This window comes from Camelus bactrianus, chromosome 6 (genome assembly GCF_048773025.1).
Source record: "Camelus bactrianus isolate YW-2024 breed Bactrian camel chromosome 6, ASM4877302v1, whole genome shotgun sequence".
Classification (NCBI taxonomy): Eukaryota; Metazoa; Chordata; class Mammalia; order Artiodactyla; family Camelidae; genus Camelus; species Camelus bactrianus.
Genome location: NC_133544.1, coordinates 80200730 through 80216535, shown reverse-complemented (window position 1 = coordinate 80216535; position 15806 = coordinate 80200730). Strand labels below are relative to the sequence as shown.

General features: G+C 44.4%; 1 protein-coding gene across 1 annotated transcript in view; it reads left to right on the top strand.

Moving 5' to 3' along the window:
• Window positions 1-505: 505 nt before the first annotated feature.
• Window positions 506-15806, top strand: part of LOC141577820 (aromatase-like) — a 29681-nt gene continuing 14380 nt past the window's right edge. Inside the window, exons 1-3 of the mRNA XM_074364811.1 lie at window positions 506-567; window positions 3182-3367; window positions 8169-8319. Of these exons, the coding sequence (XP_074220912.1) occupies window positions 3220-3367; window positions 8169-8319 (299 nt within the window). The 5' untranslated portion in view covers window positions 506-567; window positions 3182-3219. The remainder of the gene's footprint in view (window positions 568-3181; window positions 3368-8168; window positions 8320-15806) is intronic.

The window sequence follows — 15806 nt, the reverse complement described above, 5'->3', positions numbered from 1 at the left end:
AGTACAACATACGTAAGGAACAAACGACAGCAGTAGGACTCTCCTGGACTTTCTGTTCATTCTTCAGTGTTGGGCTAATTCTGACTTCAGCTTGCTCCCCGAATCAGCTCTCCCGGAGGACCTCTTTCCACTGTTCCTCCCCAGGCCACCCCAGGCTCCTACTCCTATCTCCCTCCTGCCTGTGGCTAGCATGCACCCCTATCCTCCCAGAGCCAAATCATCTCTCTTTCCAAGACCATGCCTGGCCCAACCAGCCCCATCCTTTCCCCCAACCCTGCACATTCTTGCTTTCTTCCCAGGCCCTCAGGCTGCTTAGTGCTGTTAGCCATAGACCCTATAATGAAATTAACAAAGGGCACGCCTACAGAAACTGCAAACATTCCTTCAGTCTCATCAGAAGAGGGGTGTGGCCAAGAAGCTGATTGGAAGAAACTGAACTCCCCTCCTCCCATAGGCAAGTCAAAATTATAAATATTTACAGAGCAACTATTGATGAGAAAGACCTGAAGATTATCAGAAAGGACCTTCTACTACTACAGCTAAAAAGAAGGAACCACAACGAGACAGGTAGGAGGGGCAGAGACGCGGTATAGTCAAGACCTATCTCCCAGGGTGGGCAACCCACTGAGGGGAGGATAATCATAATTGCAGAGGTGCTCCTCAATGAGCCAGGGGTCTGAGCCTCACACTGGGCTCCCCAGCAGGACACCGTACACCAGGAAGATGAGCCCCTAGAACATATGACTTTAAGGCCAGTGGGTCTACTTTCAGGAGAGACAGAGGGCTGTGGGAAATAGACTCCAGTCCTAAAGGGCGCACACAAAACCTCACACGCTCTGGACCAAGGGCAGAAGCAGTAATTTGAAAGAAGCCTGGGTCAGACCTACTTGTTGATCTTGCAGAGCCTCCCAGAGAGGCAGGAGGCAATTCAAACTGAGCTTAGAGACTTAGACGTTGGCAGCAGTCATTAATGAGAGAGCATTCCACCAAGAGAACACTGGTGCCGGTAACTACCATTGTGGAATTCTCCATCTAGATTATTGGTCCACGGACCTGGCCTCTCCCACCAGCGAGTCTGCTTCAGTCTTGGAAAGCCCCAAGCCAGGCAGTTAGCTGGGCGGGGACAATGCCCCACCCTCCAGCAGGCCAGCTGTTAAAGCATACCTGAACATCCAGCGGCCCCAGGACTGGATGTACTCACCAGTATCCCTAGTATGTCCAGGACCATGAAGCTAGATATCATATTCAGCCCACCCACCAGAAGGCCTGCATTAGCCCTAAACCTGATCTCACCACTAGGGGTTAGACTCCAGCCCTGGCCCCACCCACCTTCAGGCTGACACTAACTCCTGAAAGCCCAAGGCACTGCAGCCAGAGAACCTGGGACACAGCCCTGCCCACCGGTGGGTGGCACTAGACCCGAGACCCACTTGGCCCTGGCACTGCCCTTCGGCAGGCCAGCACCTGCAATAGAAACCCCAGATCTCCAAGCCAGACACAAAGATCCACCCACCAGTGAGGCACCACTAGGCCTAGGACCTGGTCTCACCCACAAGCAGGCCCTGTAGTCAGCTGTGTCAGTATCTGATGCACTCAACAGTGGGCCAGCATGAACCCCAGGACACCCTGGGTCTTGGCACTACCCACCAACAGACCAACATCAGGTCCAGAAATAGCAGCCCTGTAGCCAGAGAAACCTGGACACTGCTCTACTCATCAGTTTGCCAGTACAAACCCCAGACCTCGGCTTCACCCACCTGTGGTTAGGAATGAGCCCCTGAAATACCTGGGCCCAGCCCCACCCACCAGTGGGATGACAACAGCCCCAGAACCACCACGACCCTGCAGCCAATGTGTCAAGACCCACCTCACCTACCAGAAGGTCAGTATCATCCCCAATGCCCTGAGCCTCAGCTTTGCCCAACAACAGGCCTAAACCAGCTCCAAGACACCTTGGGCAACAAGCCAGCCATGTCAGGATCTGGGCTCACTCACCAGCAGGCTGTCGCTTGCTCTGGGTCACCCCAGACCTCACAGCCAGCCATGTCAGGATTGGCTCTGCCCACCAGGAAGAGCCTGGTGTCCTCCCAAACCGTGGCCCCACCCATCAACAGAGTGACCCAATTCTGGGAGCCCTGGACCCACAGCTCGCCACCCAAGGGTCAAGCTCTGCCCAACACTATGCCAGCATTAGCCCAAGGACCCCCCTTTCCCAGGGCTCTGTAGCCAGTCACTTCATGACCCAGCCCCGCCTACCTGCAGGTGGCAGCCTATGCCCAAGGCAGGACCTGGCAACCAACCTGACCAGGGCACAGCCCTGTCAATCGCCATTCCCACAGCAGTCAGCCTCCTACAACAGGTAGACCCACGCAGCCCACAGGGGGGCACCCCTAAAGCATACTACTTGGGTGACCAGAGGGGAGTGCAACACTGGGTCCCATAGAACATTCCCTTCATAAGCAAGTCACTTCACCATGATTGGGGAACAAAACCAACCAACAAATCACATAAGAATAAAAACAGTGAATTAGGCAAAATGAGACAACAGAGAAATATATTCCATGTGAAGGAATCAGAGAAAACCTCAGAATAAGAACTAAGTGAAATGGTGAAATCAATCTATATGGTAAAGAGTGTAAGGTAAGATCAAAAAGTTGCTCAATGACTCAGAAAAAGAATGGATGAACATAGTGAGAAGTTAGATGTTTTCCTTCTTACTAGACAAGCTTACTACTTAGAGGATGTAATTTTGAGCAAGAGGTGGGTGAGGAATTGCTTTTTAACTGATTTCCCTCTGGGGGAAAAGATAGCCTAAGTCACGGAATGACTCTACCTCTGGAATGAGCTTAATTTTCATATATTTTGGTAAGAAATTTGGCTCTTAATTGGGATTTCAGTCACTCTACCCACTCAAGGGCAAGATGATATGGTTCTATTAGACCAACCACCTAAACGAACCTGAGACTCTACCAAGATCAGAAATGCTGCACTTCAAGCCAAAAGATCTTTCTTGGGCTTGCTTCTTTTGACTTGTAACCACAATTTTGTCTTGTCTAAGTGTCCAATCACGTTATAAAACAAAGCACCCATCTCTACAGTACAGCATCCTCTGATGCAACAGGATTCCTAAATGTACGTTTTGAGGAGTTCTCTAATTTTTCTGGCCCTCTAATTTCCACAGGACTTTAAATTGCTTCCCCTGAGATCAAGCAATACGAGATGGTTTTGGAAATGCTGAACCCAATGCATTATTATAACATCACCAGCACGGTGTCCGGAGGTGTGCCTGTTGCCGCTATGGCAATCCTGCTGTTAACTGGCTTTCTCCTCTTGGTTTGGAATTATAAAAACACATCCTCAATACCAGGTAAGTCAGTCATTTAGTTCTGTACCTAAGATTTTTTGCTTGGGCTTTTGGTCCATGAGGGTAAAGGAAATTTTATAAAAGGACAAAGAACAAAGCTGAGGAGATGGCTAAACACAATGACAATGTTAGCGAGTGAGGACTCAGGAGAATATTTTTAAGCCAGTTATCTGCACATGTTAAATAAACTATTAAAAAACATCTTAGATACTCCCTTTCAGTCTGCACTTTGCTTTAGTAAAATAGAATTGACACAAGTACCCTTTAAAGTAAGTTTAAGAAGGGATGGAGCAAGGTAAAATTCTAGGGCGTTTTTTCCTCTTTACTCAAATATACTCCGGTTTTGCTCTGAAGGTGAAAATATTTCTGGAATGCCTTCTGTACTCCCTTCCTTCTCCCTCCCACTTTCCCTCATCCCTGTCTTCTGCCTCTCCCTTTCTTGAACTTAGTCCTTCTCTATCCCGCTCTTCATTTTCTTTTATTCTTGGGTTGTAATATTGGTGCCACTACAAGGGCTGGGTGGGACGTGGACAGTGGAAGAAAAATGGGACCACTAGAGTTCCCTTGGAACCATCACACCCTGAAAGAAACTTCAACAAGCTCTGTGGATCAATCAAAAGTAGAACATCATATAATTACCCAGATAATTACAGTAGAAACCCCACCACTCCACACTATCAGATTAACTTACAAATAACCAGACTGTATTTTAGTTATCTGGGAAAATTCCTCATGGCAGACATGTGACCACAATCCAATAGGACATATGATAAGGCATGGTCATTAAACACTTTCACGTGTGGTGGGCCTCTTCACAGGGTGATGCTGAGTGGGAGTGTGGGGTTGGTGCAAAGTGTCCTGGGTCTGGATTCTAGAGCACATAGTCCTGTGGTTCTCAACCCTGCCTGAGGTGAGTCCTCATGTGGATTTTTAAAAAATCTCCCAAAGTGATCTTCCTGAGCAGTCAGAGTTGAGAGCAAAGTGAGGAGCCCAAACCCTTCATCTGGGGAAGGGAAAACTGAGACCAGAAAGGGCATCTGCCTTGTCCAGGCAACTCCCTATGATAAGTATGAGAAACTGTGTTCAAACTCCTCTTTCCAAAGGTGAGGGGCTAAAGACCAGAGAAGGGAAATCACTTGCCAGCACCTCAGCAGGAAGGAAACTGGGAAGGGGGGGGGGGGGGCACCAGGAAGTCCTAAACCCCAGGTGGATGATCATTTTGCTACCAGGGAGCTTCTAGTTCTATGCTTTCCCTGGGAAAATGTGAAGTCTGGTCAGAGCCCTCTAGTGGCCCAGACTGAGATCCTGTGACTCCTGGCTGGGGAAAGGAAGGTCAGGACACTGTTCTTGTTGGATGGTTCTTACTGACCAATACTTTCGGATTTCTTTTGCTAGATTCCTCCAACCACTGTCTCTCTCTGGGTTCTTGGTTTTATAGGTTGGAGATTCTCAAGGTCAGTGAAAACCAAAGAATTAACAGGTGGTATAATAAGCCAAAGCCCTTAAGTAAGTTACAGTTTTCAAAGCAGTTTCATGCAGTTTCAGCCATGTTCTCTTGTGAACCTCCTGGTATTCTGGTGAGGTGGGTGTGCTGAGGCCTATTTTGCAGATGAAGAAACTTAATACTTACAGAGGGTAGATGTCCACAGCTAGTAAGTGATGAAACTGGGACTCAGATATAAGCTTCTTCAACCTCCATTTACCGAGAGGCCCTAGGATATCTGATGCTGGGGGCAAGGGGCCAAGGAGTGTGCAAAGATGACACACGTAGGCAAAGGACTTAGTGCCAGGGAGGGCTATGATGGCTGGGGGAGAAAAGAGTCACTCCTACTTGAGGGTTTTGTAAGCTTCAATTTGGGGAAACTGCCCCAGTTCAAAGATCTCTGCCCAAGATTCCAGGTTACCTGGCACCTGGCAGCTGTCCCTTCCCCAAGGACACAGGGCCATGCCCAAACGTACACGTGCATCCTCTCCCCAAGAACCTCTCTCTGCCCTGAGCACCACATCCCTAGGAGGCACTGGGTAAAGGACATGGCAACAAAGTCCCCCTTTCCCCATTAAAAAATCTGTTTTACAGAAAAGTGCACAAATAAATGGGTCCTCACAGTCCAGCACAAGAAATGTTAGCAGCATCCCAGAAGCTCCTCAGGTGCCTTTTCAATCATACCCTCTCTCACCTCTAGAAGTAAACAATCATCTATTTTGTGACGATCACTCTCTTGCTACTTTATAGTTTTTTTCACCTAATTTCACATTCCAAACAATATACCTTGATTTTGCCTGGTTTCACATGTTTTAGCAATAGAATCTTACATTACTATTCTTCTATCTTGCTTTTTTGATCACTTTTATGCCTATAAGATTCATCCAGGTTGTGGCATGCAGCTGCAGTTCATATGGTATGCATGAACATCTCATGGTTTAATCGTCCATTCTACTGTTGATGAACATTTGGGGTGTCTCCAGTTAGGGGCTACTGTGAACAGTGCTGCTATGAATGTTTGTGTGCACAGGTTTCTTTAGGGTGTATACCTAGCATGGAATGCCACAGTGGGTGGGAAGTCCCAGCTGTTGGCTTCATGGAGGCTGTTCCTGCAGAAAAATGCAGTGAAGTATTTCCTGCTCCTCTCAGGGTGTGCAAGAGGCTCCCGCAGTCACCGCATGCCTAGATAAGCACTCCTGAATCTGAGAAGCAGAAGGCAGCTTAATGTGGATGCAACCAGTATTTACCTAATAGCCTACCAAAATCTCTCCCCTCCTAGAGCATCCTTCTCTCTAGCTGGAGGGTGTAAAATATACAAGTAAATGAAAGAATCACACTAGTTATACTTATCATACCATCTCCAGTCTCTAACTTAGAGCTAGTGTTTTTACCTAGCAGCGGCTCAGTGTCTCCTGGATGAGTAAGGCTGCCTATGGCTGGTCGCTGAGGACTCCAAACTCTGCGTCTCTTCTGCTTAGAGCACTCAGGTTCCCAACCTAAGCAGAGTTCAGTATAATCTCTCCTTTTCAGCAGATACAGGTCTCCACTGTCATATTTGAAATTTGAATTGTGGTTCCTAAATACTAAGACTTCCTATATAGCACCAAACTTTTAAATAAAACATAAAAAGCACTGCCTTTCATTTATACGTTTTTGTTGCTTATGGGCTTAGCATATGTTTATGCTAAGTAAGTGTTTGTTGACTAAGTCTATTCCCAAATAGAAAGATGTTTGACTTCACATGGACTGAATGTATGAGATAAAATGATATTTTTCCATTTTTATGAAAATGTAATAACATCTAAAATACTCTAAATAAGGATAACACTGAAAACTTTATCCTTTACACATGTCTAATTAACTTCAAAAATTCATTCAGGAAAAATTTATTGAGTATCTACAATGTTTTAAGCTATAAATATTTAGTAAAGTATATTGTTATTTTGCATATTTCAGTTAATAAGAGGTCAGTATATCTGATGACATTTTAAGGAAATATGTATAAAATCAAAACTGCTTGCTTAATTCTTTTTGAGAACTTAATGACATTATTTTAATATTGTCAGTTATTTACTAACAATACAGTGTTATCAGAACAATTCTAAGATTAAGAACTTTTGACCCAAAGAACCCAAATCCTTGTTTTTGTCCTATAGACATTAACGAAGAAATTTAAAGACAAAAAAAAAAAAATTCTGACAGTCTTGTCCACATTTACCCAGCTACTGCAAGGTTATGAGTAAACCTTTTTGCCAAATTTGGGGCTAAACTTCAATTTAGATGATTTACACAAAAAATCAGATTTCATAGATAATTACGTAACTCTTGTCCATAATGTGACATCACTGTACTATCCTGGTCAGTTGTGTGAGTTTGGCTTCATGACCATTTCACTGAAAGAATGGAATTAAAGGAGTAAGAGATAGAAATGTTGTAACTTTACAATAAAGCTCCTAAAACCATTCCAAAAAGTTTCTGACTCACTTTTCACCACCACCACTAAAATCAGCCACCCTGTTTGTTCTCTGATATAAACAACAGCAAGTTCGCTGGCTGTTCACTGGATTCGTGCTCTTCACAATTCTGTCACCGTCTACATAAGCAAGGGTGTGAGGGCCACTGCTCTTCAGTAAAACCACATCACTGAACTCAGACTCTGGTCTGGACACTGATCAGACCCACTGCCTCATTCCTCAGTGCTTAACTTTATTTGGTCTAATGAGATTTAGCTGAGATTCTTTTCTTAAACGGAATCCTTTTCGAAAGAGGAAAAAAAAAAAAAAGAAATGAATGCTTTTTGTTTGCACATTATCTTTGCAGACCATGTTCCTCACAGTTAAAAGGATGACACCAAAACACAACCTAATTCAAACCCACCCATTTCATAGACTTGTACTTTCAAACGCAAAGTTTTCAGATAAAACTAGGCAGCCAGATCGATCCGTCAACACATCACTTGTTCTGGCTTTCATGCTTGTTACTAGAGGGACTGACTGAGCTGCATTTGAAACTCACGGACACCACTTAACACAGCAAGAAAAGAGTAGACACCTGCTCCAGTTGATTCGGAATGAAATGATAGAGACCAAATGTAACTGGAGTGGTGCGTACCTTGGACTGTTTTTTACTCATGGAGCCGCAGATCCTCATGTTAAGCTTATGCTGTTGTTTTAATCGTTTTTCAAATGTGTGATTCACCTATATACATCAGAAGATGTAAAAGAACGTTTAGATAACAACAACAGGAAACAGCAGTAACTTCAAGCAGTTTGTCTTTTTGGTGTTGCTGAAATACTGACTGTGATCTGATGACTTCCCTAGGTCCTGGCTATTGTCTGGGAATTGGGCCCCTCATTTCCCACTGCAGGTTCCTGTGGATGGGGATCGGCAGTGCCTCCAACTACTACAACAAGATGTACGGAGAATTCATGAGAGTCTGGATATGTGGAGAGGAAACACTCATTATCAGCAAGTAAGTCCGTTACTAATCAGGCACATATTTTATAATCAAGGCTGGGGTTTTCTCTTTTAAAGAAGAAACTTATTGTGATATCTGGCCATCTTTGTTTCTATATTTTTACTACTTATATGAAGGTGAGTAATTTCTAGATAAAAATCTGAAATTGTAGACAAGTGCAATGATTAGGCTTTGCTTGAAGCCCCAGGTACACAGATAAAGAATTCTGGAGAGCTGCAAAATTATTCAAACTCTCCCTGAACAGTGAATATAGAAACTCAGATGCACGTGATTCGGCTTTGACAAAACATACTTTAGGGAGAGGTATCATCTCATTTGCTTTCCTAAGATGTTGAGTTTTATCCCTAAAATAACCATTAAAACAAAGAACAATAACAGAAACAAAAACCTGAGACAAAGAAATCTGACTGTATCTATTTCCAAATGTGTTTCTAATGCCAGGGCACTGAGAAACTCTAGAAGGGTAGTCAGTGGAAGAAGGCACCATTCATATGCTGCTACCCTATTGGTGACTGGGTGCCAGTGTCCTTGTGAGTGACATTATGCAAACCAGGAACAACATTACCTATGAAAAAATGTTCCCCTCACTCTCCCTGCTCTGTTATATTTTCTGGATAACTTTAGCAGATTGAATTCACTCGAGGATTAACCAAATATGCACTGACTGTGAAGAATTACTTTTGTGAAATACTCATTTTCTTATTGAATGATCATAGAAAACGCACAGTTTAAAAGAAAGCAAACATCAGCAGATGTTCTAGACGTTCAGCTCTATTTCCCAGCTTGTCAGCAAAGCTACCTCTAAGTTGTCACATTAATGAGTTTTTATATTTATAATCCTTGACAAGATTTACCCACAAACTAAAACTGAGCAAGAGGTTTTTACTGATATTAGAATTATTTGATCAGATACACACTATCGCCCAAAAGTAAGTGAAGCATTTCTGGAAACTACATTGGGTTTTTTTTCAGGCCAAGATGACAAACATCATTTTGTAAAACACCATGATGAACTCAAAGCCCAATTCTTTGAACCAAATACATGAAAAAGGGGAGCAGGGAAGAAAAATCTGCTACCCTTCCAAATATTTCTTACTCTACCAGAATGCTATTTTCGACCAAACCGGTGCCTAGATAGCCACCTGGGTTTTCTCTGTTTCGCTCGGTGTGGCGTTGTAAAACTTCAAAGAATCGCTAAGGCAGACCACGTTTATACAATTAAACATAAATAGCCTCAGGTGGAAATGTTGTTTCATTGGGTTCATAGTGAAACAGTCCAAGGCTGTGGTTCTAAGAGCGGGGTCCCTCCATCAGCAATATCCACATACCTGAGAACTTGTGAAAAACGCCCATACTTGGGTCCCACCCTGGCTCACTAAATAAGGGTCTGGGGGTGAGGCCCAGAGATCTCTTTTCACAAGCACCCCAGGTGACTCTGAGGCACACTCCAGTTGGAGATCCACTGCTCTAATTACAAGAGCAGAGTTAGTCCTTCATTTTACTTCCCTTGGTCTACTGAGCGCTGCTCAGATAAACTGGAGTGCATTTGGTATGTTCTCATTTTCAAAATCAATACTTGACTCACTTTTACAACTGACTAGTCTCAAAATGTCCTAGAACCGATGATAACTGGGCTTGGGGGACTGGGACACAGGTCCTGCTCTTTCATTCCCCAGCACCGCAAACTGCCTTCTAGCCCTCCTCAAGTCAGTATCTGCCTTCCCTGTCACCCCCTGCCCTCAGACACAGGTGAAGGGACCCACAGGCTATTTCTCCGAAAGGCTACTGCCTGCAGCTCAGGACCTAGAGCAGTGCTTCTCACCCTGGCTGCACATTAAAGTCACCCACTGCCCGGGCCTCACCCCAACTTTTACAGTCTCTGGGTGGGGGGACCCAGGCATCAGTAGTGTCTACAGCTCCCCAGGTGATTCCAGTGTGCTGCGTGCGAAGCTTGAGGGAGAAGAGAAAGTAAGATGCTTCCAGGGCAGTGGGGCCCTTCCCTGGGGTTAGGGAAAATAGCTAAGCAGGTTGGAATGGTTTTGTCTCACTGTCTTACCCTTAAGTCTAGCTCAGGGGGTGGGAGTGCAAGTCCAGACCTGGAGGGAAGAAGGAAGCACGTGAGGAAGGACTGGAGGACCAGAACAGAAACTGCTTGTACACACTAGATACTTAGATCACCAAATAAATTCCCAGGAACCCCAAAGCCAATTCCTGAAATAGGAATCTCGTTACGGTGCCCGTGGCTTCTGACCACTCTGTTGTCCTCATCGGGAACGTGACCTTAGCGACCCTGACAGAGTCAGGTGCTGATTCACGCTGAGGACCTGGACAACAACCCACTCCGCCCCTCTCCCCGCTCCCCCAGCTCCTTCCTTGTCCTGTCCTCACAGGCTTTTCTCTGGTCGGAGCCTCCGTGTTCTCCTTAATTGCCTCTGAGCTGCTCAATTTTGTTGTTAAGGGCTGAGCTCCCCTCAGGAATAGGACATGTTTGTCCCCATCTCCTTCCCTGCCTGCTCTTCTGGTCCTTCCAGAACTACCCGTACTTCTTGAAAAGACCCCACTGGACCTCACAAAGCTTTTTCTTTTTCTTTGGATAGTTTGCCAGATTTTTCCTCTTCTGAAAAATATGACATCTGTAGTCATTACAACTGTGCTGAGATTATGGCCCAACTTCTCAAACTAGCTAAGTCCTGAAGTGGTGGGGGCTGCAGAACTTCAGGTGGGGGGACGTCAGGAAGGATTCTGCTGAAGCAACTGGGAGCTTTGGGGGAAGATCCACCTGGTCATCTGTGGATAAAATATGCTCGATTCCCTGGGCAGGGATGCTCTAAACGAATGAGGGTCTACAGACGTCATGCAAGACACTATAGGTCGTGTGTATATATTAGTGTTTGTCATGAATATCAAACAAGAATGTAAGTAGCATGCATTCCAAGGGGACTTGGCATTTAACATGCTAACTAGGGTCATATCTGTGAGTCTGTTAGCAATTTATATACCATTATGGTTATACTATTTATATGTCTGTTTTAATTATATATAAATTTACAGTGAATTCATTAGTTATTCTGCAAATATGCATTTATTGAGAACTGACTATATGCCAAGTACTGGATGATGCTAACCTATCATAGTCATTATTCACTCTCCATTCATTCACTAAACAAATATTTATTGAGAACTTCTTGTGTACATCAGTAATCATGAACAAACCAGCCCCAAATCCCTACCCTTCTGGACAAATATACTGTTACATTGCTAACACACCAACGGTGAAAAGGTAAAACATATGTTATCAGTAAGGTGACCAAGTGTCTTGCTTTGCCTGGGACTAGTGGATGTCCCACGATGTGGGACTTTTAACGCCAAAGCTGAGACATTCCTGGACAAACCAGGGTGGTTGTCACACTATAAGCAGGTAGAGAAGTGCTATATAGAAGATGAGATGTCTGGAGCGAGTCTGGGAGGGTGAGGTAACAGGATCCTATTTCGGATATTTTGACTTGACTCACCTAGAGGACACAGTTGAATGGGAGGTTAAGAAAGAAGGTCTGAGCCTTCAGACCCTCCACTGTAGTCAGAAACTAGCAAAGGAGGCTGAGAAGGGCAGCCACACAGAGAACAGAAAAACTAGGAGAGTGTGATGGTCTGAAAGCCAGGTGAGGAATGCGGTCAGGGAGGATGGAATTGTCAACCTTCCGGATGGTGTCACATGACTGGACAGAGACAGGAGCATTGTATTTAGCACCAGGGAGGTCATGAGTCTCTTTGGCAAGAGCAGTTTCAATAAAGTGGCAGCGGCAAAAGTCTGACCCTAGTGGAGAATCCAGGGAGAAGAATCAGAGGCAGCAGGTACAGACAACCCTTCCAAGGAGTTTGTCGTAAGGAAGGCAGAGAAATGGAACAGAGCTGAAAGGGACGTTCTGTCCAAGGAGCTTTTGTTTGTTAAGATACAGGATATTATAACGTGTGTTTTGATGGGAATGATGAATTACAGAGGAAAACTGATGATACAGGAGAAAGGAGTGTGTTAGGGAAGATGTGAAGGGGCTCCACGTGACAAGTGGGGCTGGCCTTGACAAGGGACACAGAAGTTCATCCACAGTAACAGGAGGGAAGGTTGAACACATGGGCACAGATCCTGGTGGTTGAAGGGTGCAGAGATTCTAGTTGCTTATGCTTTTTAGTAACACAGGAAATAAAGTCTTTAGCTGAGGCTGAGTGGGGAGGGAATGGAGCTTAGTGGAGAGAGGGCGAAGAATAAAATAGTTATCCAAAAAGGTGAGATTGGATGGACTAGGAAATGTAGTAGAACTGCCTTGTGCACCAAGGGCCCACTTGAACTTAACTGAGTCCTGCCTGTGTGTATGTGCGCGCACCTCTGCACGTATGGATTTTTCCCCAGCCCCATTCAGCTGCCAGGTGCCAGCACACAGTGAGCTAAGAGTTGGATTTAGCCAGAGTTGAGGTTTTACCAGGCAACTAGAACACAGCATGGGGAAGGTCAAGGAAATTGAGGATGCGTGGAAGGGAGAGACTCTAATGATTCACAGTTAAATATTTTTCCACCTCCCTTGTAGAACAGTTGAAATGAACACGAAAATTGAAAGAGCAGTCCTCCTACGTTTTGCCCCCACGACCTTGACCTTCCGAAGAGATGAGCTCTGTTGTCTTACAGGATGTCCCACTTTCCAAATTTTGCTCATTGTCTCATTATTGTGTTATTTAACATACTCTTGATTCCCTGCATTGCTTACAAGCTGAACACTAGTTCAAAAGGCTCAGTGTGATTCAGGTTAAACGTTTTGTCACAAAGCTTTCTTGTTAGTCCTGGGCACTTCCTATTGCATCACAACAGGAGACCAGGAAAGGCAGTCCCATATAACTGGTAGGAAATTTGATCAGGTTAGGGTGGTCACCGTCAGATCTCTGTTATAAGGATTCTTTTTCTCTTGCAATGACCCCAGTATTGAAGCTGGGTAAGTGAGGATATTAGAGGGCAAAGGACAGGGAATAGTTCGTAGGATTGATGGAGCACAGGACAGGTCTACGCAAGGCAAGTGTATTTAAATGTTTGCTACCAATTATTCCATTGATTGTCTCCCCCATATTTCTAGTACTCATCACACTTGAATCTGGCCACAAGTGTGTGAGTTCTTTAAACTCAGAACAGGAGGGTGGCTTCCTCCTTACCACCCAAGAACTTACTTTCTGGCAACTTTTCGTTTTGAAGAGACAGTAAGTATGCCATCTTGGGAGCTGTCTTTTGACTTTTAAAGTCACCTTTAAAGAAGAATAATGACCCCAGGGACAAGACATCTAACCTACCCACTGTCCCTTTGAGCTTGGGGACTCGGTCTCTGCTCAGCAGTGAGAAATCCTCACTGTCCCAGTCAGTCAATCAATACAACATCCCCCTCACCTGGTGGTACAGGCCGGCCCACACTGTGGGAAGGAGGTCTCTGCTGTCCGCCCCCAGAGTACTCTGGGCTGGCATCCCTAGTTCTTCACCAACCTTCTCGTCTCCACTTTCCTGATTTACTCCGGTTAGACAGGGCCAGCCTATTTTTGAGGTTTTAAATTGCTTGTCCTCAGCCAGTCACACTTCCCTCTGCATGTGTATCCCTTGTGGCTTTCCTGCTGTGTTCTCTGCCAAGCCAGAGCCTCTGCCTCAGAATAACTGAGAGGGTGGTGCCCCCTAGAGGACACACTGATTTTAATCATTAGCTCTTTATTAACTAACATTTAATTGGGTGAAGTTGGGGTGTCTTATTCCCTTTTTTAAATTATTGAGGAATTCCTCCAAAGAAACGGGCAGGCCAATGTCTTTTATGAAATATGCAAGAGCTCTAGGGTCAGAACAGAAAAATACTACTCTGCTAGTTTCCTAAGTGCTTAAAATGTGTAGATACAACTTTGTGAATAAAAGAGTATACAAATTACTTTCTGCGTTAATTATAGAATGAGGTAGGGGGAGGAAAGAAAGTGAGAGTCCTGAAAACTTAATGAAGAACTTCAGTCCTTTCTATAGCAGGATCTTTTTCCATACAGGACAAAATTTGGGCTATCTTTTGGTCAAACTAACACCGTGGAATACAGATAGAAAAATACGGACTTTTTTTTTTTTTTTTTTTTTACAGCTACTAGGAAGGGAAAAATTTGTGCAAAATTCAGATAATCTGATGAATATTATCTGGAATTAAATCAAGAGTATATTTGACTTAGTAGAGAGCATTTTATTTGAAAATAAGGTTTTTTTTTTTCCCTGAAAGAGATAAAATAATGATTCATTAATATAGTAATTCTGTTTTCCTTACTCAGCACTGCCATCATTTTAGGGGCTCTCTTTTAATGTTCAAATAGGACTTTGGAATCCATCACAAATGTCAGGGTTTGGCTAATACTTAGCCCACAGGCTAGTCTACTCAGCCAGAGGTGAGCTCTTTTGGCCCAGTGTCTCCCAGGGGAAAGCATTTTCACAGGCAGTCACTGAACAACCTCATGAAGGCAGAGTCCTCCTTTTGGGAGCCAACTGTTAACTTGCAGAGACAAACAAGTAAGGAGACGTCCATTCCGTGCCATGTAAGCACCAGTTACATAGCCTATGGTAGCCAGTCCCCATCTCAGAGGGTTGTATGTTCTGGAAACACCAGCAGTAGGAGAATTTGCAGTTGAGAAACAAACTTTCAGTGAAGTGGAGAAGAAGCAAAATTAAAATCAACACATGAAAAGTTCAACAGTATTAAGTTCACCAAAGTAAGAAAAAATAGCATCTAAAATAAGGCTAACCCCAGAAATACATTATGCATCTGGAATTTGCACAATCGAGCACAGTGCAATTCCTTCTATCTCCTAGCCCCTACGTGCCAGAAGATAGCCAGATTCTCCCTCCTTTGCAGTATCAAAAAGTGTTTATAAATTTATTTTACTGTCCTGCAATAAAGTGCATATTTTCTTTTTATTCCTCTGCTCAAATGTTTTGCCGCTTTCTACTGTTGTGATCTGTGTCTCTGAACCCCACCCTGGCCTTGGAGATATGGGATAATTGATAATCCCCATGTGGGAAAGCTCTGGGGGATCTATTTTAACTATTTTAATTTTTTGAAGCTGCAGAATCACGTATGGAGAGAAGTCACTCTCCCATGCTTACCTGTTACTAAGGGGAATTTGCAATTGGCCATGTCCCCACGTAAAAATACTGTGGCTTAAACCCTGTAATCTGAAAAGCTGGTTATCTTCCCCTGTAGAAGAGTCTGGAAGATGTGTTTGTTAGACCTTTGTTAGGACAGAGAGGCAGAGGGTGATATATGAGAACTTGCCTGTGCCTGAGCACAAACTCTGGTCCTTTCTCCTCAACAGCACAGGGTCGGTCGAGGGCCCCATGCCTCAGAGGTGACGTTACGAGGGTTATGGATAAAAAGGCTGGACCTTGGAGGGAGGTACTGAGAGGTGACATTTCTTTCCTCCCTCACTCATCATAA